Source organism: Trachymyrmex septentrionalis, unplaced genomic scaffold, assembly GCF_001594115.1.
Source record: "Trachymyrmex septentrionalis isolate Tsep2-gDNA-1 unplaced genomic scaffold, Tsep1.0 scaffold63, whole genome shotgun sequence".
Classification (NCBI taxonomy): Eukaryota; Metazoa; Arthropoda; class Insecta; order Hymenoptera; family Formicidae; genus Trachymyrmex; species Trachymyrmex septentrionalis.
The window spans coordinates 56,340-77,602 of NW_017305811.1; the positions used below are offsets into that span (position 1 = coordinate 56,340).

At 30.2% G+C, this 21,263-nt stretch overlaps 3 protein-coding genes across 7 annotated transcripts in view; 1 reads left to right on the forward strand and 2 right to left on the reverse strand.

Annotated features, from left to right (window-relative positions):
• LOC108753046 (potassium/sodium hyperpolarization-activated cyclic nucleotide-gated channel 2-like) overlaps positions 1-8,951 on the reverse strand; it is a 9,967-nt gene extending 1,016 nt beyond the window's left edge. The window contains exons 1-11 of the mRNA XM_018494377.1: positions 8,830-8,951; positions 8,250-8,554; positions 7,954-8,178; positions 7,499-7,685; positions 7,281-7,415; positions 6,962-7,157; positions 6,029-6,220; positions 5,810-5,908; positions 4,311-4,432; positions 3,737-4,015; positions 1,140-1,344 (exon numbers count right to left, since the gene is read on the reverse strand). Coding sequence (XP_018349879.1) covers positions 3,770-4,015; positions 4,311-4,432; positions 5,810-5,908; positions 6,029-6,220; positions 6,962-7,157; positions 7,281-7,415; positions 7,499-7,685; positions 7,954-8,178; positions 8,250-8,527 — 1,680 coding nt within the window. The 5' untranslated portion in view covers positions 8,528-8,554; positions 8,830-8,951 and the 3' untranslated portion in view covers positions 1,140-1,344; positions 3,737-3,769. The remainder of the gene's footprint in view (positions 1-1,139; positions 1,345-3,736; positions 4,016-4,310; positions 4,433-5,809; positions 5,909-6,028; positions 6,221-6,961; positions 7,158-7,280; positions 7,416-7,498; positions 7,686-7,953; positions 8,179-8,249; positions 8,555-8,829) is intronic.
• The window catches only part of LOC108753044 (tubulin polyglutamylase TTLL5), a 37,675-nt gene extending 25,890 nt beyond the window's left edge, over positions 1-11,785 (forward strand). For 2 of the 4 annotated variants that reach the window (XR_001939592.1, XR_001939593.1), the window contains exons 16-18: positions 11,278-11,368; positions 11,452-11,542; positions 11,711-11,785. Coding sequence is in view for 2 of the 4 variants with exons in the window: in XM_018494375.1 (XP_018349877.1) it covers positions 11,278-11,329 (52 nt within the window). In the remaining 2 variants the exon portion in view is untranslated. Of the gene's footprint in view, positions 1-1,393; positions 2,439-11,277; positions 11,369-11,451 lie in introns of those variants that run through there. The other 2 variants (XM_018494375.1, XM_018494376.1) reach the window with 2 other exon arrangements.
• A 26-nt stretch (positions 11,786-11,811) lies between these two features.
• Positions 11,812-20,844, reverse strand: LOC108753043 (vacuolar protein sorting-associated protein 41 homolog). Of its 2 annotated transcripts, none has more exons than XM_018494374.1 (13): positions 20,627-20,844; positions 20,165-20,305; positions 18,988-19,267; positions 18,660-18,858; positions 18,334-18,488; positions 17,090-17,330; positions 16,288-16,552; positions 15,653-16,144; positions 15,144-15,480; positions 14,780-15,016; positions 12,208-12,252; positions 12,058-12,131; positions 11,812-11,984 (listed from the first exon to the last, which is right to left on the reverse strand). In XM_018494374.1, exons 1-13 carry the CDS (start codon positions 20,645-20,647, stop codon positions 11,931-11,933), a joined length of 2,541 nt encoding a protein of 846 aa, XP_018349876.1. In that variant the 5' UTR covers positions 20,648-20,844; the 3' UTR covers positions 11,812-11,930. The 2 variants fall into 2 exon arrangements, 1 of the variants encoding a protein (XP_018349876.1); XR_001939591.1 differs by having other exon boundaries at positions 11,907-11,984; positions 12,215-12,252.
• Between the last annotated feature and the right edge of the window lie 419 nt (positions 20,845-21,263).

Sequence of the window (21,263 nt, forward strand, 5' to 3'; positions counted from 1 at the left end):
CTCTCTCTCTCAAATTGTTGATAAGTCAAGTATTATATGAGGCTATTTTAAAATAGAATGGCAAATAACATTTTTATGCCCTGATATAATAATAAATCGTTCTTGCATATAATGTCAAAGGCATCATTTTAAGCAAGAATATTTTGAATACTCTCTAAGGTGCTTTAATTTTATTTACGTATGCAACATATTAGTATATTACGCATTCGTATATCTTATCGCCGGTTCGCGTAAAGGATCATGGCAATGTCTCACGCCATGTCTTAGCGCCGAGACACTACCGTGTCTTTATATAATGATCTCCACGAAAACAAAGCGATTTAGAAATCGCTGATATCATTACCATAGGTCTGCTCGCATTGCTTGCACTTTTTGCACTTAGCATTTTCGCTTTCTTTTTTTTTTAACGTTCAAATATAAAAATGATTCACACTATCTGCAGGAGCCGATATATATATATAATATATATATATATATATATATATATATTCCATTAAGAAATGAATCAAAGATTAAAAGTAAAAAGTTATGATGTCAATAGTTTTCAAATATTGAGTCTTTGAAACTCTCTAACCACAGAACATGAAATTCGCGCCGTTAGGTGCAGTGCAATTAAGCGGCCAGCCATACGAGTGCTTTGACGGTTACTGATAAACGACACGATATTATATATACCAAATGATTTTTGCGAAGGTTTCATGAATTTTTTGTTAACATATACTGCTGTATTCTTAAATTGAGCCAATTTAATTGACGAGTTAAGTAATATCGCCATTTTTTACTAATTTAAATAAGCTCAGGGAAATAACAAAAAAAATAGAAACGTGCATATGCTCATAATGCGATTCAGGTAATCTTTTCAAACCTTTTAAGCACTACATACTAAGTTATACGAAAATTAGACAGAAGGAAAAATGTGTGCTTCAGAGAATCAAATGTTCAGTTATTTATACAAATAATTTTAATATATATCTAATCTTATTTTTCTTTTTTTTCTTTCACTCAATAGATACATATTTAATAAACAGAAGTAAAACTTAATAATTTTAATGTAAATTAATAATTTTAAATTCGGGGATCTTTCTAAAAAAAAAAGAAAAAGAAAAAATAAAGAAAATAAATAAAGTGCTTAGACTTACTACTTGTTGAAAGTGGGCCAAAAGAATGAGTCAATTGCCTTAGTAGACTTTGTTGGGTTGGTCCTCGATCATAGTATAAGAATATACAATAGAGATAAGCAGCGTCGGCACCTTTTATCTTTTTGAGATGAGTTTCTTTTCAAGCTTCATCATTTTGTCTTTGATATATGATCAAATATCATATCAATAGTATTGGAACCACCGCCTATACTCAACAAAAAAAACTAGATAGATAAAAAATCTTAACTTTTCAGAATCTTCCATTATCTTTCAAATCAATGATCAGTCAGATACATCCACGTACAGTCACGTTGCTTCATAAAATTAATTACTATAATCAGCTATTCAGGAGACACGATGTCTCGTCGGCCTTGGCTAAGATAAGCGCAGCGATATGGCATGATTGCAGTAACAGAGAACTTACAAGTTCTCTGCTTTGATCGGGATTGCTTCCAAAAACATGGCCACTTATAAAGCGCAAGCAAATATGCGCGGCTGAAAACGGGCTCTTGTCTCTACTATATATCCTTACTACTGTGCTTCAGTGATAGAAAACGGTCTCGACTGGATGTCTCGTGGATGTACCGAATCTCGACCGGACGACTTGGAAAGATATAAGAATACTACCGCACTAGATCTCGACCACACAAAGTCAATAGAAATTGAATAAAATTGCTTGACTAACTGGTCGCGGATCGGCAGAATGTCAATTAACTGGCCAATTAACTAAACTTTAACTGACTCTGCTGTTAATGATCTATTTTAGATTAATTAGTAGTATCGGTTACGAATTGGATATTAGGATCGGTGTTACTTGTGGCCTAAATTTTTTGTTCCTTAACTCTCAAACAATGTTAGCCATTTTCGTCATCGATCATTTGCCGGATGTTCAATATCGATAGTTCAGAGCCATATGTGTCATCTTCAAATAACCGATACTGTTTCAATTTATAAATCCTTAATCTACTACTTCTTTTGTTCCTTAGGAGACTTCTTTTTTACTCGACACTTGTTCGAATATTTAATTTAGCAACATCCTTCTGAGCTAATTATTATTCTATAAGAGAGATCGTTATTTGGCTCATTACTATCGCAACTTTCTGTAGCAGAAATAGATGATTCACAGATAATACTTATTAAAAATTTTTATGATGATGACGAAAATCCTCACCAAAGAAAAAAATTGTGGAGTCTAGACGTAACATTTGTATATAAAAAAAGCAATATATAACACTACACACTTACACAATAGAATAACGTTTCAAACACAGAAATTACCTCGTTTTATCGTTTTGTGACAACAGCATTCAATCATAAAAATTGTTACTATACATAATTACGTTACGTTAATTGTCAATATATTTAAATTTAGTTGAAAATGAACCTGTGAATTCCGAAACGTACTTTTTTGATGTAACACGATAATAAATGTTTTTAATTGATATCTGTAATATTGTAGTATTATTCGATTACTGATAGTTAATTTAATTTATTTGATACATTTTTAAATAAGTAACTATGTGTTTTTTTATACCAATATGAACGGTTAACGGCCTAGTTTACATCGTCAAAACATTAGTATGTGTATTAAGCGCATTAATGCTTTAACATGGTTGCATCGAACGTAGTAAGAGAACAAAATAATGGAAATATTATCTTAATATATCATTTGAAAAAAATATAAGTCAATCATAATACCGATTTTGATTAAGATAGCCCTTAATACATTTCCTCCAAAATGCTTTTCATGCATTTACGTCGTGATTTATGTCATTTGGTACGCATCTCGGTTCAGTGCAACACGCTCGCACTAAGTAGAAGTATTGTATTGAACTGATTCGGCAGCGTTTATATCGTGCATACTAAATATATAATATAAATTTGATACGAATATTAGTACCTGATACGCATATCAAGTGCATGATGTAATCTAGGCCAATAATAACGCATGTCATTTATGTGCAATAAAGCATTATAGAAAGTTCAAAAACTTTTCATTAATTCCAAAACACTTGATTTGACAACGTATTATATTTATTTACTTCAACACTGGTTTTTATTGTAATGCTGAATAGTTATTTTGACGTTTTATTAAAATATTGCTAGAAATATAGGAATTTAACATAAAATTAATTATAAATATAAAAATTTAAAGATGTTCGAATTAACAATTGATCTTAATTCGCGAAAAGGATTGTTGTAATTCTTTATTTATAAATTTATTCTTATATTCTTATCATCTTAAAAAGCATTACAATGTACTTTTATCGTAATCGCAAATTAAGATAAAAGAAATTTTCTGATGGTAAAAAATAACGTGTTTACACAAATTAAGCAAACAATTAATCGTTCTTATCTCTTATGCATAAAAAGTATAACATATTCAGAGCTTACATTTTTAAGTATTAATGACATAATTAAAGTATTAATGCATTAAATTAGCCGAGTATTTCAAAAGTTTATTACATCTTATGGCGTTAAATAATTTATAATAGTTTAATGTTGAATTGTTGATTATGTTTGTTTGAAACAAATCCTTTTTGAAAAAAAAAAAACGATTTTTTTGTACCATTAATGAATAAAAATTATTAGCTTACAATTAAAATTCCAGCTGTGTAAAGAGAATAAAACTATTGCTTTGTCGTTTCACTTATGTTCTGTTCTTCCAGCTTCTTAATTCTTTCCGAACGTTCATGCACAATATATTCTAAGTTGTTATAAAACTCCGAATTTGCGACAAAAAAGCGTTTAAAATCACGACGATGCAAGCGAAGCAGCTCGCATATTTCTAAAGCGATAACTGATTCTTCTCTGCGTTGATTCGGATAAATCAAGCCAGCTTCGCCAAAGTGATCACCATCGTGAAGATGATATATCTATAAAGAATATCTTATTACTTAACTGTAATTTCAAATAAAGCATAGGATAGAGCGTGACTTTTTCGTTCATTTCTCACGATCGTGTATGTTTCTTAACAGCATACTGAACATTTAAAGGTCATACTTATATTCTGAAGCTGTCACTGTGATTATATAAGGTAGTTACAAGCACATTGCAAAAAGTTATTGTTTGTTGCCATAAATTTTATATTACTTTAAGATTGAAAGTAACGAAATAGTCCCGCTGTATCCTACATTTATTTTTTTTTTCTATGTAAATATTTTCAATTACTTCTTTGCCGGAAAACGTGATCAGTGCAACGGTTCCGCTAGCTATAAAATACATATATTCGCCTTCAGTACTGGCTTTGTAAATTACATCTCCCTTGAGATATATCTCTGGCTTTAACGAATCTACGACAAATCAATTTATTATCAAAATAAAAATCTTTAGCTTTCGAAATAAATAATAGTCGGAAATGGAAAACGTATACAATAGCAAGACCGCAATTGTACGGACGTTAAAGCATGATTGTGACAAATATTACACCATGTAGCATTACGTTAAAATAAATATAAACAATAAATTAAGTTTAAAACAGTTAAATGATAAAAATAACGATTTAATAAAAGTTATAAATAAAAAATTTAACAGTAATCAGAGATTATTTGCGTTACATTCATAAAAATAAAATTACGATATAATTATGATCAAAAGTACTTAGAAAAAAAAATAAGTTACCCATTTTAAGTCATATACGTATTTAGTATTGATTAATTTCTGCGACTGTACGAGATTGATATATTGTGATCACGAACACTTAACATTAATAGAGATGTGCGTATGACAGATCAATTTAATAAATGTTGTCACAAAAAGATCAAATATCTAACTACAATTTTGACTTATTTTTATGTGCGGAATAGCATACCTATATTATAGTATATTATCTCATATTTTCTGTTCTTTACTTAAAGAGAGCACAACTAGATAGAAGAAGTACATATATTCAATACATTAATGTTTTAGATAACATGCATGTGTCCAAAATTAGAATATAATATGTATTAATAACATAATGCTCCAAAAATTCCTTAATGTTTTTAAAGAATCTTATGTCGCGATTTTGTACGTGATTCTGTCTGAAATACTTATTTATAATTGTTATTTAATTAAGAAAAGTAATAATTAATCTTTATATTATAATTGTGATAATTTTATAAAAATGATAATTTTGTGTTAACATATAATCAAGAATATTTATGTCTTTAAATGTTATTATTTAATTAAAAAAAAACTTATTACTTAATTAAAAAAAAATATCGAATAATGAAAAATGATTATAAATTGACATTATACTTGAGATGATACTTAACTTAAATAATAAAGTTTGTATATAAAATTCAGTCGAAAAAGACTTTATTTGCAATTATTATTAAATTTGAGACAAATTATAAATGCATTCGGTAAAACAATAAATATAAACAAACAAACAAATTAATGACTTGAGAAAACTCTTTTTTTAAATATCAATATAATAATATCAATTTAAAATTAAAATAAGTGCAAGACCGAAATATTATGTCAATGATACATGAAATAATGTCTTCAATAAAATGTAAATATTAAAATAATTTCCATATAACTGTCCTTTTCGGTTACTTGATGTTATTAGTGAACATGCCTAGTATTTCAAAATAAAGTGTTGCTACTCGGGGTAGTAACAATTATACAATAGTATAGCAGTAACAACAAATATTATTATTATTAATACAAGAGAAAAAAATTACTTATTAAATCACCAAGAACATTACGGGGCAAATTGCGAAGAACCATAATATCTAGCAGTCTTTGACTACTATGGAATAGAATTTCTTGATTTAAATGACCTAAAGGAGTGTTGGAAAATATAAGAAGAAAATATATACTTTATAAGTTTATCGTTTTAACATTCTAGGAATTAATTAATAATTCAACCTTCATATTCATTTTCTTTGTTTTTAACTAACCCGAAAGAATATTAGATATAGTATTCTCTTTGAAGAAATAGTCATAATAGCGATATTTGTAATAGAAAATCAGCTTGTTTTGTAAATATAGCGGAAGCTTCTTCTGATGAATATATTCTTTTACTTCGTGTATGATTCGTTGATATTTGAGTTTTGGTTTTACAGACGATTCCAAGAGTTGCAGGATCGTAACTGTGATCATAAGAATTCTCTTACTGTCGAGTTAATTTTTTTATTTTATTTCTATTTGGATAAATGTTTATATTTTACAGGGGAACACAACTCCAATGACCTTAACGTATGTTGTCAAAGTCATGACCCTGAGTGACCTCCAACAGGTTTTAGTTGACGTTATTAACAAAAGAAGCGTATTAAAAAATAGCGTCTCATTTCTGCACAACTTCCACGCAAAGCGACTCCCACCCCACCTTCCTCCCTATTTAGGGACGCACGACTTCCACGCGAAGCAACTTGGCGAGATGGAGTGAAACTCGCTTCGCATGGACAATCGTGTGCCCCTGGGCAGGGGGGAAGATGGTGTGGGAGTCGTTTTGGGTGAGTCGTGCGCCCTCAAGCAGAGGGAGAGGTGAGGTGGGAGTCGCTTCCAGTGGAAGTCATGGGGAGATGGGATAGGAGTCACTTTGTGTAGAAGTCGTGCGTCCCTAAACAGTAATTAAGATATTAGTTCTTAAATTTCTTTTGTTAATAACTTTTTAACGAATAAGTCCGCCAACTAAAACCTGTTGGAGGTTACTCAGGGTCATGATCTTGACAACATAAATCAAGGTCATGATCATCGGAGCTGGATAAAGTAAATATTTACCTATATTTGTAAAACAATTATATTTGCTAAAAGATAATATTAATAAAAACAAAAAAATTGCTATGAAATGCAATATTAAAAATTTAAGGTAATAAGAAATGATCCAATACCAATCAAATAAATTATGTAGCCTTTTCCCAAGAGAAGAAGTATGCATCTTATTATTGTGTCCAAACTACCAAAGTTTTTGAATTCTATAAAATTCGAACCTATAAAATTACTTATGCCAATATGCACAAACATCAAATAAACTTCCCAGTCGGACATATTATGAAGTTTTCTCGGAATATAATTTGCATCTAAATTCTGAAATTATTCCGTATAAATAAGGAGATAGTGTATTATTATTTTTCATTTATTTAGTGTTTTAATACAAAGTAATTTAAAAATGTTCTTCACAGACCAATTCGCTTATAAAAATCACCGTACTTCCAAAGTTTTTCCTTGTACATGCATGACGATGTATGGAAAAACGTAACTTATACAGCTATTCCAATGAAAAATTAATAATGTTAAAATAATAAACCATATTGTTATATGTTGAGCTTGAGAGATTCCAAAACTCTATTAAAATATAATACAAATTAATTTATTTATAAAATTCAAAACATTAATAATTAAATGATAATTATATAATTATAAGTTACTGCATTGATGTGTTGAACATTTTGTCGTACTGTAAATATGCGAATGAATTTTAAAATAGGCAATAATTCAATTATAAGTAATATAGAATTTGAATTTGGACCAGGCGGTAAGATAAGTGTTGGGTAAAACCATGCATATGGTATCGAGCTGACAAAGTCAATGAAGAAATATCCTTTTATATAACGTCTGCTTAAATATGTAATTATACAGTTCTCACTTTATATATTTAAATAAGTAGGAAATAATGAGAAATAACGAATTTAATCTTCCAGACAACACCATGTCCAGACAACATAAAGATAACATTATATAACATAAAGTCATTTAATGATCTTTTAGACATTATACTGTAAGATATTTTTAAAACATTTTTAAGATGTTTAAGATTTTGTTTTTACATCTTGATTTTTGACATACGTGCTGTCTGAATCGTATATTATTATGACACAATCACCGTGCTATTAGAGTAGTATCAAGAAAAATCTCATATCCATCTGGAGATACAAATCCAGTAATAAAATTAAAGAATATGTCAATAATACAAACGGCGTAAAATGGATACACAATATTCCAATATTCAGGACCGCTGCTCTTTCCGATCCTGTAGAAGCATATAATATGTGGAACTGTCACAAAAATATATAAAAACGTCAGAGTCATTATTGTGTCCCAGTAGAATCTACGATAACGTATTCTCTGTTACATTTGTATCCACAAAACAGTTAAAGCTGATTTCGTAAATTTTCTTACCTTAACATACTACATGGATGAATCATCCATCGATAAGGTGATCTCGAGTGTCTTTTCTTTTCGAAAGCAACAGCTGCTTGGCTGCGTAAAATTAAACCTGTTAAAGGGTGTTGAGTAGATACAAGAATCAACTTTTGAAGATTTCGTTTCCACCGATTGTAGAATCTCGCGTTTGGAGGTAATTTCGGCAGATTGCTGCCGGATGTCCTCGGCAAGTCGCATATATGTGCGCGTAAATTCGTTCGTTTTATCAAGATATTCGAGTCTCGAATTGTCATTCCGTGCTCATATGGATGCTCATTGACCTATCATGACAGCAAGCAGGATAAGACGATCGCTTAAGATCTTAAGTCTTGTGTCCACGATGCTAGAAATCGATCCGAGACCTCGGATGAAGAATTGACCAATCGCAATGGTCATGTGATCAAATTGTTCAAACGTGATTTGTTAATTGTTTCTCTATCCGAGATCTCGGACCGATTTTTCTAGCATCGTGGATGTCGGGCTTTAAGGATATATTCACACAACTTGCATAGTCGCTTGCATAAATGTATACATATATGTCGTATAAAAAAATTACCCAATCACATATTCTGCCACCTATTTTATAATATACAAGTAATTATTTAAAAGCAGTTTGAAATTGTCGGCACATCGGATTATTATTACCATGGATTGTGGCCAAGTCTGCTGAATCGCAGAGAAATCGCAGACAGAAGACAGTTCAAGATGTGTATGCGGTTTTACGACATTTTATATGTTAATAAATAATCCCATTTATTTTCAGATGATTGTATATATTGGTAACAAATATCAATAACACTTTTTAAGTAAATTATGAAGCCTAAGAATCCAATTTTCCGTTCTGTAAGTAATATTGGAATGTTCTCATCATTTTTTAAAGAAACAATATATTTAATATAATCATCAATTTTGTTCACAATAATTGGAATATTATCTTTTGGTATACATTTTTGGGATTCAATTTTGCAAAATTTATTTCGTGAATTTAAAAGATCGAATATATCATTCATTATAAGACAGAATTGCACTGTTAGTTCGGTTTCTTTAAATTGAGGCATTTTATCTTTATTTTTAAGTAGATTAAAGCATTTACAACGCTAGTGAAATGATTTTTATATTGCAAAAAATATATTCATTTATTATTTAATATTTTATATATAATAAATTTATATGTAAAAAACTTTTGAAGGAGAGCATATATAAATTTAATATTTTATAAAACTTACACGAAACACATTGAATCCATTTTTGAGAATAATATAACCTTACACTTTTTAAGGAGAATTATATATTTACATAAAAATTGTGTTCATAAGATTATTTTAATTTTATCTTTTTCTGTTAGCGCACCTCTTTTCATAAATTGAATTTTGATCTGGATTAACTTTGAATCCTTCTTCAATGTTTTCTGTTAAAAATTTCTTCTTTTCTAACCTGTTTAGAAATAAATTATATATGTACATTTCTTCTCATAAATTTAAAGTTAATATGCAAAATTCTACAATTCAACTACAAACTACTACAAATTACTCAACTATTCGATTATTTTTGTTGAGTAGCGTATTTATTTTATTTTTATATTTTTATAAACTGCTACAAATATTAATCGTATATTTTATTTAAATATAGATACCTCACATTATTTTATAATAACATTTGTTCTTTATTGCACAATTTATCTTGTCAATCAAATGTTGTCATTTCAGTAAGCGTCAAAATTTATTTGTTGTATATTTTCTAATAGACCGTATAATAGGGCGTAAAATAAGTCCGTAAGTGAATAGTTTAAATCCATTTCTTACGTTCTATTCTGTTGTTGCTTATGGACTTACTCTACGTCTTATTATATCGGAAAATCAGCTTACTTCCGATGTGTCTTACAGCCTTGTGACTACTGCTACTGCCCATTGTAGACGACGCTTTAGAGTTACAGAATAAAATTAAGCAGTAAAATGTAAATGATAAGTGAATTAGCCAATCACAATAAAGACCGTAAGATCTTTAATAAGTAAGCTATAGCCAATCATACATTGATTTCCTTCTTGCTTACATTTCACTGTTTGTTTGTGTGCCATGGTCCTAAGACTTAAGCAGTAAGGAAATCAACATATTGGATTTGCTATTGCTGGTATTATGATTTTACAGTCTCTACTGTAATTTATCGATTCGCTTACTGTTTAAGGGCTATGGCACACAAAAATTAAATGCTTAAGCAGTAAAACGTAAGCACTAATAATTAGCCAATCGTTAATTACACTAATTAATAACGCCTTCAACCAGGAAGGATGTGCAGTGGATCTCGCTTCGTGTGAAAAGTCGAACACCGTAAGCAGGGGATCGATTGTGCATCTTCAAATAAGGTGAAAATTACAAAAGTGAGCAAATTCATAATTTAATTGGTCAATACCTAGTAATCTTTGCTCATTTTTTTGTAATTTTCACCTCTTCAAAATCCACAATCGACCCTCAGGGGGATAGATCTCACTTCGCGTGGAAAATTATTGCAAGGAAGGGAGGATTTGAGATAGTTCTTCACATATCATAGCAGAAATAAGACGTTTTTAAAATTTTTTTTGTATAATTTTTTAACGAATAACGAGTGACAACTAAAAACCTATACTATATATATATACTCGGAGGTCTGCATCATGACCTTGACATTATATGTCATCGGAGCAGAGTTCCCTGATCGAAACTTTTACCATAACCAGTAATAAATCCAATACAATTTTTTAGGGTGTCCGCGCACACTTTTTATAACAGTGATCGTAAGACGTACCGTAAGAATTAGCCAATCACAGTCAAGAATTTTCAAAAACTTTCAGCTCTGATTGGCTAACCTTACGGTACATCTTATGATTATTGTTATGAAAAATGTGTGGACCCTCTTACCGCTTACAAGTCCTACCAAAATATAGAAATACTTGAAATGTAAGATTTAAAACACACACTCACACACATCCTTTTCACAAATAAATTTTTATATAAGTTTTTCTTTTAACAGTCTTATGATACAGCTCGGTACACGGATTATCTGGCGGATCATCCTGAAATAAAACAGCTAATCGCGGATTATATCCAAATTCTTCTTGTCGGTAATAAATTAATTCTCTAGATAAACTTTGCACTTAATCTACTTCGACAAGTGGTATTTAATTTTTCATTATCAATTTTTCAGTAAAACCTGTCAATGTCATAGATTTCACGATACAACACTACAAAGCATTTGCCCAACAATTGAAGGTGTGGGATACCGATATATAAACAATGTAATCTGATATTGACATAAGTGGGATAGAACTTGCTTTGCGTGAAAAGTCATATTCCTTTAATCGATCCACCCCATACTTTTGCTTCTGCCAAAAGTTATCTGACTTTTCATATAAAGCAAGGAAATAATTATTAACTTTGATTATTAATAATTTTTCAACGAACAGCGACTACCATCTAAAACCTGTTGGTTACTCAGGGTCACAACATATGTCAAGATCATCGGAGCGGTATCTCCTAAAGTAAATAATTACCTTTATTTAATATTAAAAAAAAATACAAATGCAACATAGTCTAGACTACACCAAAATATTTGATTGAAATATACATAGTCTATGTAAAACTTCCGATTTTGCACATGTTGCATAATGAAGTAGTTTACCTTTATCATTTTCTGGCAGGTGTCATTTCTTTTTGCGAATTGCATATCACACAATTTTCCTGAAATTTAAGAGTACTGTAGTAATCCATAAATAATAAAATAAAATTAGCATAGACGATATATCATACATACAATCAAATCAAAATTAGGTAGACAATCTTCGTGAAAACAATGCTTACAATAAAATACAATTATATTCCGCGGTTCTAGAGAAAAAGAAAGTGAATTATAATCATGTAATTAGAATTATAAGTAACTAAAAAACTAATTACTTATAAATACCTCTTACAATTATTTTCCTATGGCAAGCTCCACACATTTGATCATCTGCAAAGAAAAAAATTTAATGATACTTTTTACAGAGAAGAATAGTTTACTGTATAATTCAATGATGTGCAAATCGTGGCTCGCGAACCGGCATGAAGCCAATTAATTATATGCGGTCCGTCAATTCATAATCAAAAATATTAAATGATATTTTCTATTTTACGTAAACTATTATATCAAAATATTATACATTATGCCTAACAGTTTAATAGATTTATTTGATATACATTTTTAAAAATCTTTAGAATTTATATCTAGAAATGTAACTAATATTTCATAAATAAATGACATGTTTATAAAACATTCGATTAATTATGTTAATTTTTTATTCCTTATATATAAGATAAAATTCAAAGTTAATCATTTTTGTAGTTACTTTTACACAAAGTGTATAATCGTGTAAAAACATCAAAATGAATAATATTGAAATAAATAGATAAAAAATTTTGACCTTAATATCAATAAAGAAATTATACAGATACTATAGAGCGGACTAAACTGAATAGAAAAGTCCTTTATAATTTTACAATTTTCAATAGTTAATGAGGTATTAATTTTTAAAGATAACCGAATAAGCATGTCCATCCAGCCTATTACTGCCAAATGTACGCCCAACGTTCGCTCGACGCGTGGGCCGTAAGAAGCGGGGATTGTCTAACAAGCACGCCGTACAAATTGTGGCGTGCGCGGCGCGGCGCGGGACGCTTGTCCATCCTCCACTATGTTCCAAATGACATCGATGGATGATGAATACAAATCTTATTAAGGGCCTCACGGGTGAGTCTTTGTCAAAGTAATGATTTTGCTTTTATAACTTTGTTTTTAATAACTTTGTTTTTTAAATGTTGCTAATGAATATATGTTATATTTATATTAAAATATCCAGATGCTCTCTCCACATAATCTTTCAACCGTTTGTGAGCAATTTTTGTTGCTCTGTCTACAGACTGATAAACATGGCGATAATTGGCCACGTATTGCATGTATCTCACTACCCAGACCGTATCCCGTTTGTATTCAAATTCCGAATCAAATCCGAAACAAAATTTAAAAAAAAAGCAATGTCCCTTGCACGTACCGTGAAGAAGCTGGAACAGAAAAAATGATTAGCGAAAAATTAAAGAAAATTATAAAGGGAAGAAATTAAAATAGCTGAGACGGAGAAAGTGTTACAGAAGGGAAGCTCCAAATGTAACGTGTGAAGAAAAAATTAAGAAGAGTCCTTCAAAAATGTTTAAAATGAATTAGCCATTAGTATTAAATATTAGAGCATGGGAGACAACTAAAAAAACGTGAACATTACCCTACGAGATTTAATATATGAAAAAGGCTGGGATAATCACTCTTAGGTTTCTCTCTGTCGAAACTAATTTCTATTTTGCGTTTTTCTTCAAAGAATGTTTCATTTGGTGCTGACAACTCTCGCGTTTGAGATAAAGTAAAAGTGAAGCCTCTATCCCCCCTCCCTCCGCAGAGGTTATCACAGAATCTAAGATCCAAATTCAATGCATGATACTGTGACCCTTTTCTTGGATCGGAAAACCAAGCAGAGGGAAAAAGAAGAAGAAAACAACCTTCGCATTATCTGTCCTTGTTTAACATGTGATAAACAACAAGAATGAAATGATTTCATGAGCGTTGTGAACATCAAGTGGAATGCACTTAAAAAAAATCTCATTTTAGTAAGATGCAAGCAATTTTCCTGATTATAATTTTCTCAATATTTTATAATTTGAGACAAAAGAAATGCGTCTCCGATAGTGATTTCTGCTGGCAGGGGATCCTTGTCTGTTTTATCTTTCAAGTAGGACAAGTATTTTTCTAACTACCTTTACAGATTAAAAAATTTATTGTTTTATATACAAATTTTATACTTTGTATGAAACAATTTTGATTTGAATTGCAGATTATATGAACAATGTTGAGTTCTTGGAATTAGGTTTAGAGATCTAATATCAAAAAGTTGTTAGAAAATTTGCACGCGCACGCGCGGGTGTGTATGTGTGCGTGAGTACGTATGTGCGTGCATACACACATATTGACGTAGTAGTGCGTAATAATATATAAATGACATATAAATAGTACGTCCTATTGAGTACCTATTATGAAACGAGTCGAAATGGATTCTTATCGGAATTATTCAATTATTCTCTAGATTTTTATTATGTTTTCTAGAGAAAACGAAATAAAATTCCGATCGGAATCTATTCCATTTTTTATTTGTTCCATTTGATTAAGTGTCCGGATCGGTAGATAGTAATAGAAATGACTTTAAGATTTCTTTGAGTTTTTTTTTTGTATGTGTGTCATAGCTCTTATATGCGCGCTAATCAAAACTGCATACATGTAATGTATATTGAACTTCTTTAAAAGCAAAAATTTTAATTTTCTATAAATTTTTGTAAAATTCTCTGACTTCCCTAATTTCCCTAATCGTTTTCTATTTCCCTGATATTTCCCCAATTTCCAGTTTTATAGCAACATTATTTTTATTTTTTGGAATCAATGATTTTATAAAATTGCATACCATCGACAAATATGCCGTTTTGATGACAACGAACAAGTCGCTCGTGGAGATTGAAATAATCGTTAGACAGTATTTTTTTACAACCTTCCTGCACAGACACCTGCAGATTGTAGTCGCATATCATTTTAACCAATGCTTTCTTTAAGCCTGGAATTTCCAAAGTAGGTTCTATTCTTTGCACCATAAGCCTAGGATCAACATAAGTGCCGATTTTTTGAAGAAGGAATGTAATAGCCGCTGAAACATATAAAAATTTATTTTGAATTAAACTTTATTTAATTAAATTTTATTGAATTTGAACTTTATTGAAACTTTAAATTCAAGCATCCAAAATGCCCTTCAAAGTCATTGATTTGATACATACCAGGTTTGTCAAGTGAGTAATTAATTAGATCATTCCACAATTCTTCATCGTCATGTTCCTGACAAAATACAATTGCACTTTCCATGTCGTTGAGTTCTCTTGTCATGAGCGCCAAGGCTTCTGAAGTGTTTCCAATTCTGCCTAATAGATACACCATTTCTGGATAAAATCGACGTTGGCTACAAATATCCAAAGCCTGTTGTATCGGATAATTATCAGAGCGACGTAAAAGTGGTAATAACTTGTCTCTCGAATAATCGGCATACAATCGTACCAGAAGACCGTGGTACTTGCCTTTTGAATCCTTCGTGTCTCTCTTATCTAATGCATCTAGATACTGAAAAAGTACAAATTATATAATTAAATCATTATTTTCAAAATTAAGTCCCTACTTTTTATAATATATATTAAAGAAAAACAAACTTTTAAAAATCACAAAATATTAAATATTATTCATAAATCGCATATTTCTCACATGAAAATTGTGTTATATTGATTCCAAATATTACCAAATATAAATAACGATGATTATGTTGCAATTTTTGTACAACCGTGTCAGACGGCACTCTGTCTTTTTCTAGAAAAAATTGTATAGCACGTTCTGTGTCCAGATCCATCAAACCTTCGATCATATCGTATACCGAATTATATAACTGATACTTTTGGATCAATTGGAAAACATCTTTGTGCCGCAGTTTCAAATACATAGCAAGCGCTTTATCGTATTTGCCGTCGTGGATATATAAAATGGCTAACGCTTCTAATAATACGTTCTGTCGTTGATTGTGAACCAGTAAATGTTCCAATACGCCGTTAACTACCGCCGCCACTGTATATAAATTTGGAGACCATTCCTTGACCAATTGTAAAAAACCGTCAGGATCCATTTTTAGGTATTCATATAGCACCATTTCGTAGATTAATGGATCGAGAATAACGTCACCCCGAGGCAAGTAGGACGAAATTGAACGTAACTGATGCACTCTAGCAAATTTGTAAACCTGTCTCGAGACAAGAAAGAAGACTTATGTCATATCAAAGCAAAAAAGTTTGATAAATACAAACTTAAATGTAACTGCAAACAGTAGTCTTTCACAAAATGAATATTAAAAATGCAATAATTTTGTAACATAATATCTCTCACCTCTTCCTCCCATAATTTTTTATTTCGTCCTAAAACTTTGAGACAAAGTTTTCCAGCTTCATCGTATCTTCCACATGCTAATAAGTGATCCAAATAAATACGTCCAATATCTAATACAGAATGCCTCTTACAATCTTTGCCATTATTTGCTGTTACAGCTTCCAAAGCTTGCTCAAATTTTCCGTGACTCAATAACCATTCGATTCTGTCATCTGTATCATATAAACTAGCCACTACAATATCCTTTGGACTAACAATAAAAAATCTGTAAAGAATTTTCCTATATAAAGGATAGATCGAATAGATAGATAAAACGAAATCTTAAACTCTTTGAGATAGAAAAAATATAATTAAAATTAAAAAATTTTGTTTTCGAACTTCTTAAAAATGGGAAAGTATATTTGAATTCAGATTTTCGTTTCACATTTTAAATATCAGACAAATTTATTAATAATTTGTGAATCATTATATATTACATATTAATATTCTAGAAAAGTAATATTTGTTCAAATTAATTTTTAGCATATTTAAAAATTATCTTAAAGTTTTTTATGGCACATATTTAAATTGATTTTAATCTCTTATTAAAATATAGGATTTTGAAACAAATTGCTATTGTCACCTCATACTCTTAATGCCTTTAATTTTTCAATCAACTTATAAAATCAAGATACACAAATTGAAGAGTCAGAGGATTTAAATCCAAAATCTGCCAACTGTGAATTAACCACTCTCATATGAAACTATGTATCGTCTCTGAAATTCATTTTAATGTAACAATTTTAATATTGATTTTATTTACCTATTTTCTTCTTTTAAACAGTCCAAATGATAATCATTGCAGCTGTATTCCTTGTAGCCACGTAAGGTAAGAGAATTTGCGCATATTACTGAGAAATCTTGATATTTTGGTTCAACGACATGTAAAGTTGGACGTTGATTCTTTCCATCTTCATCTAGCTCCTTTAGGCAACCCAATAATATTAACTGATTCTTCAATGGTGCTATACCGGATATATAAAAATCTACTTGAAATGTTGACACTGAAAAATAAAATGTAATTAAATAATTCTTGCATTCTAAACATTTCCTGTTATAATCCAAATTAAAGCATAGGAATGAACTCTAAAAGTAACTCTAGATTTAACCCTAGAATGCTATTGTTACATAAAATTTTACGTACAAATGAGCGAAATCGTTGGGCGTTAAGCTATGTCTTCATAGTCATTAGATCATTAGGAGGTCCAATCTGCCATGCTAAAACTAGAGGACAAGCAAAGACAAGCTTTAAAATTGTTCTTATATACCTATCAATTTGGGTCTTATAGTGAGTCAATATTGTAACAAAGCACGATTTCAATTTTTAGTAGCTTTGTGCTATTATATATATATATATATATTTTTTTTTTTAAGTATATAAGAAGTCGCACGTATGCAGGCACAATTGGACTACAAAATCTATATTATTTCGAGATTGAATTTGATAACGTGCCAATTTTTTCTTTTCATCATTTAAATTAATAATTAGATTTGTGTTTATAACAATCTAGATTATAAATATTTTGCATTACATTAAAAGCATAAAATGTATTTTAAAACTGTATTATAAGAACGACCTATTTCCTTGTACGTAAAATTTATATATTGATAACAATTATTCACTCAATAGCATTGTAAAGTTAAACGCAAAAAGATGAATAAATTAAGACTGCGTTCAGAAGTACACTTATTCCGAAGTATCAATTTATCCTTGTTTAACATTCAATAACAAGGATAGAATGACACTTGAAGACACTCTGTGTGTATTCTCGAACGCAATTCAACAATTTGTTTTATAAACACCGCAAATACAAACGGGACTTAAATTTATGCTGACAAATGTATTCTATTTCTTTACAACGTATCAAAACAAGATCACTCACAATTATGTATATCTCTAAATATTTTATTTATAATATACGTTCTTGCTAATTTAGTCTGGACTCATCCCAATATTTCCGCATTAAAAGATATTTAAAAAAAGAATAAATACACTTTATTGATTACCTGGATCCACTACAAATTCAGGCAAATCTCGATTGACCATTTCTTGCATAGTACGTTTCCTAATATGACAGATGCGCACAATGTCTACCCACCCAATCAATAGCGTCTTGTCGTCTGACCACTGCAAATTGCACCTATAGTGTTCTGGTGATACCCTGCATGAAATAATATACAAAGCCTACATGAAATATATAAAATACTTTTATGTGCTACGCTGAAATACAAAATACAAAATACAATTGTGTTACAAATACTGTTATTCAAATAAAAGTATTTCAAATATATGCCCAGCCCTGATTACATATACACTTTTCTGCAATGCTTACTCCGCAGTACAGGACCACTTGATAAGTCCCAATGAACATCTAGCATCAAGATCATAGACTCTCACGCCAGTATCAGAAGCCCATGCAACAAAGTGACCAAACCATGCAACAGATCTGACTCCACCCTCTGCTTCGCAAAGCACTGTTGGCTTCATCCTAGCCAGAAAAGTCTTTTCATAAAGAATTAACTTGTCATCGCCTATGGGTTACAAATATTTATTTATTTATTAAAAATTAAAGTTAATATTTCAAAAATTAATTTTATTGTAAGCTCCAAAAGATCATATCATGTACACTATAAAAATTTAAAAGATTAAAGAGATTAAACCTGTAATAAATCTTCTGCCACTACCACTTTTATAATTTGGGTCAATTGCTATACTCTTGACTAGTCTACCCATGCTCATATTATGATTGTTTTCTGTACTATACAGTCCATAAATAAAAACTTTTCCATCATCACTGCAAGAGGCGATAAAATCTCCATTATAGTCTATGGATATCTGATTGACTGCTACTGTATGTGCCTGTAGCATTTTAGATTTTATATTATTTCCTTGATGGTCTAAAAGATGGATCATTCCCCAATGTGATCCCAGACAAAGGAACTATACCAAAAGAATAAAATTAATTTAAAAAAAATTAATATCCTTATTTTTATCTGTATCCATAAAGTTAAAATTATAATAAGATAATTGTCGAATTTAGCCTTCTTATCTTTGATGTTAATAAAATAAGGATCATTCGACGCATTTTTGCACGAAATGAAACGAATCTGGGAAAAAAGATGTTGCTCTACCCTGTGGACTGAGGTATTAATCATTACAGTTTGACGACTATTCAGTTTAGGAAATCTGTCACATCAATGGCATAGATAGAAGAACATGAGAATTGAGAGGTTAGAAAAAGTTTTTTTTTGCTCCAATTACACAAATTCTCTGCTTTAAAAACAAATTCTCTGCCTTAAAAGCACATCAAAATAATTCTGCTTTAAAACTATAAATTCCCTATTTTAAAAACACAAATTATTTTCTATATAATTTTTATTTTTACAACAGAGAATTTGTTTTGGTTAGGTATGTGTCTGTTTTAAACACAAATTCTCTGCTTTAAAACACAAGTTCTCTGCTTTAAAAACAAATTCTCTATTGTAAAACCAAAAATTATTTTAAAAAATGTGTTTTCAAAGCAGAAAATTTGTATTTTTTAAGCAGAGAATTTGTTTTTAAAGTAAAGAATTTGTGTTTATAAAAGAGAGAATTTGTGTAACAATCTATATCATCGATATGACAGATTTCCTAACCTGAATATCTGTCAACTTTAACAATCAATATCTTAATTCACAGGACAGAGCGATACTTTTTTCCAGATTCGTTCAAAATCGTGTCAAATAAATCTAATTTTATCAATATCGGAGGTGAGGAAGTTAAGCTCAACAATTACCGTTAAAAAATTTAATATACTTAAAAATTAAAATTCTACAATTACTCATAGATGATTCTTACTTTTGGATGTACAGCAATGCAGCTAGCTGCATCATTTTGCAGAATATGTTCCAAATCATTACGTATCCTAACATATTTTAATCTAGGTTCTGTCTCATCCATTTCTGAAGAGTCTGAATCTTCCTGATTATTCTGTTCATCCTATAATTATAATTTCCCATTAAAAACTATCAATTGTTCTATATATGAAATTTCATTATTATCATTCCTTCCTTATGTTAGACAAAAGAGTAATAACTTCAAAATAAATTCTAAAAAATTGTTAAATACTAAAAAAAAAATTTTGAGGAATGAATAAAGGAATTTACTATTTTAGAGATAATGTTAGAAAAAATGTTATATTACACTAAAATATAAAATGCAAATAAATAGTATAAGTAATATAATAAGTGCTCAACATAACATAATAATAAATATCGTGTGAGTTAAGAAAAGAACTTAATAAATCACAATGATATTCACTTTACTAGACGTAGATTCCATTTCTGCTTCTCGATTTTTGTAAACACAATATGACGAATCAAGTATTGTCAAAATCTTTTTTTTGTAAAAATTTTTTTATTGATGAAAACCTCTGGTTGGAAACAAAATGTAAGATCTTCTACCAGTTCGCGTGGTACTTTAACAAATTTAGTAAAAATAAAATAAGGCGAGGTTAAGTTGAAATAGAAATCTTTGGAGTTGCTGTTGCTGCTGCTGCTGCTGCTGCTTTTAAGCCTAATTTACATTGGTCGTATCGTAGTCGTCGCAGGTCGCAAGTGCTCTACCCGAATCTAGAGTCCTAGACTAGGCTACGGTCCACATGATGCTAGAAATTTTTTCGAAACATTTTTTGATTGGTCAGTTAGTAAAATTCTTTCTTCCGATTGGTCAATCAAAAGCGAAGCATTTAAAGTGTTAAATGGACCGCACCCCTAGATTTATGAGAGAAGCGCGACTGGTTTTAAGTGTTCTGATTGGTCATTGCAATCATGTGATTAGCAGTCAATGATAAATTTATTTTTATTAACTAAAAATGGCTGCTTAATGAATGGCCTAGTTTTCACCGAGGAGTTTAAACCGGATCAGAATGTAAGAACCAACCAACAGAACCGAGCAT

Excerpts from the sequence above, each read along its gene's own strand:
- LOC108753043 (XM_018494374.1), bottom strand. The coding sequence starts at position 20,647 with ATGGAATCTACGTCTAGTAAA. Across the intron at positions 18,859-18,987 it reads TGGCAGAAGATTTATTACAG|GCGATGACAAGTTAATTCTT; the intron begins GTTTAATCTCTT and ends TGTAACCCATAG. Across the intron at positions 15,481-15,652 it reads ATCATCGTTATTTATATTTG|TATCTAGATGCATTAGATAA; the intron begins GTAATATTTGGA and ends GTACTTTTTCAG.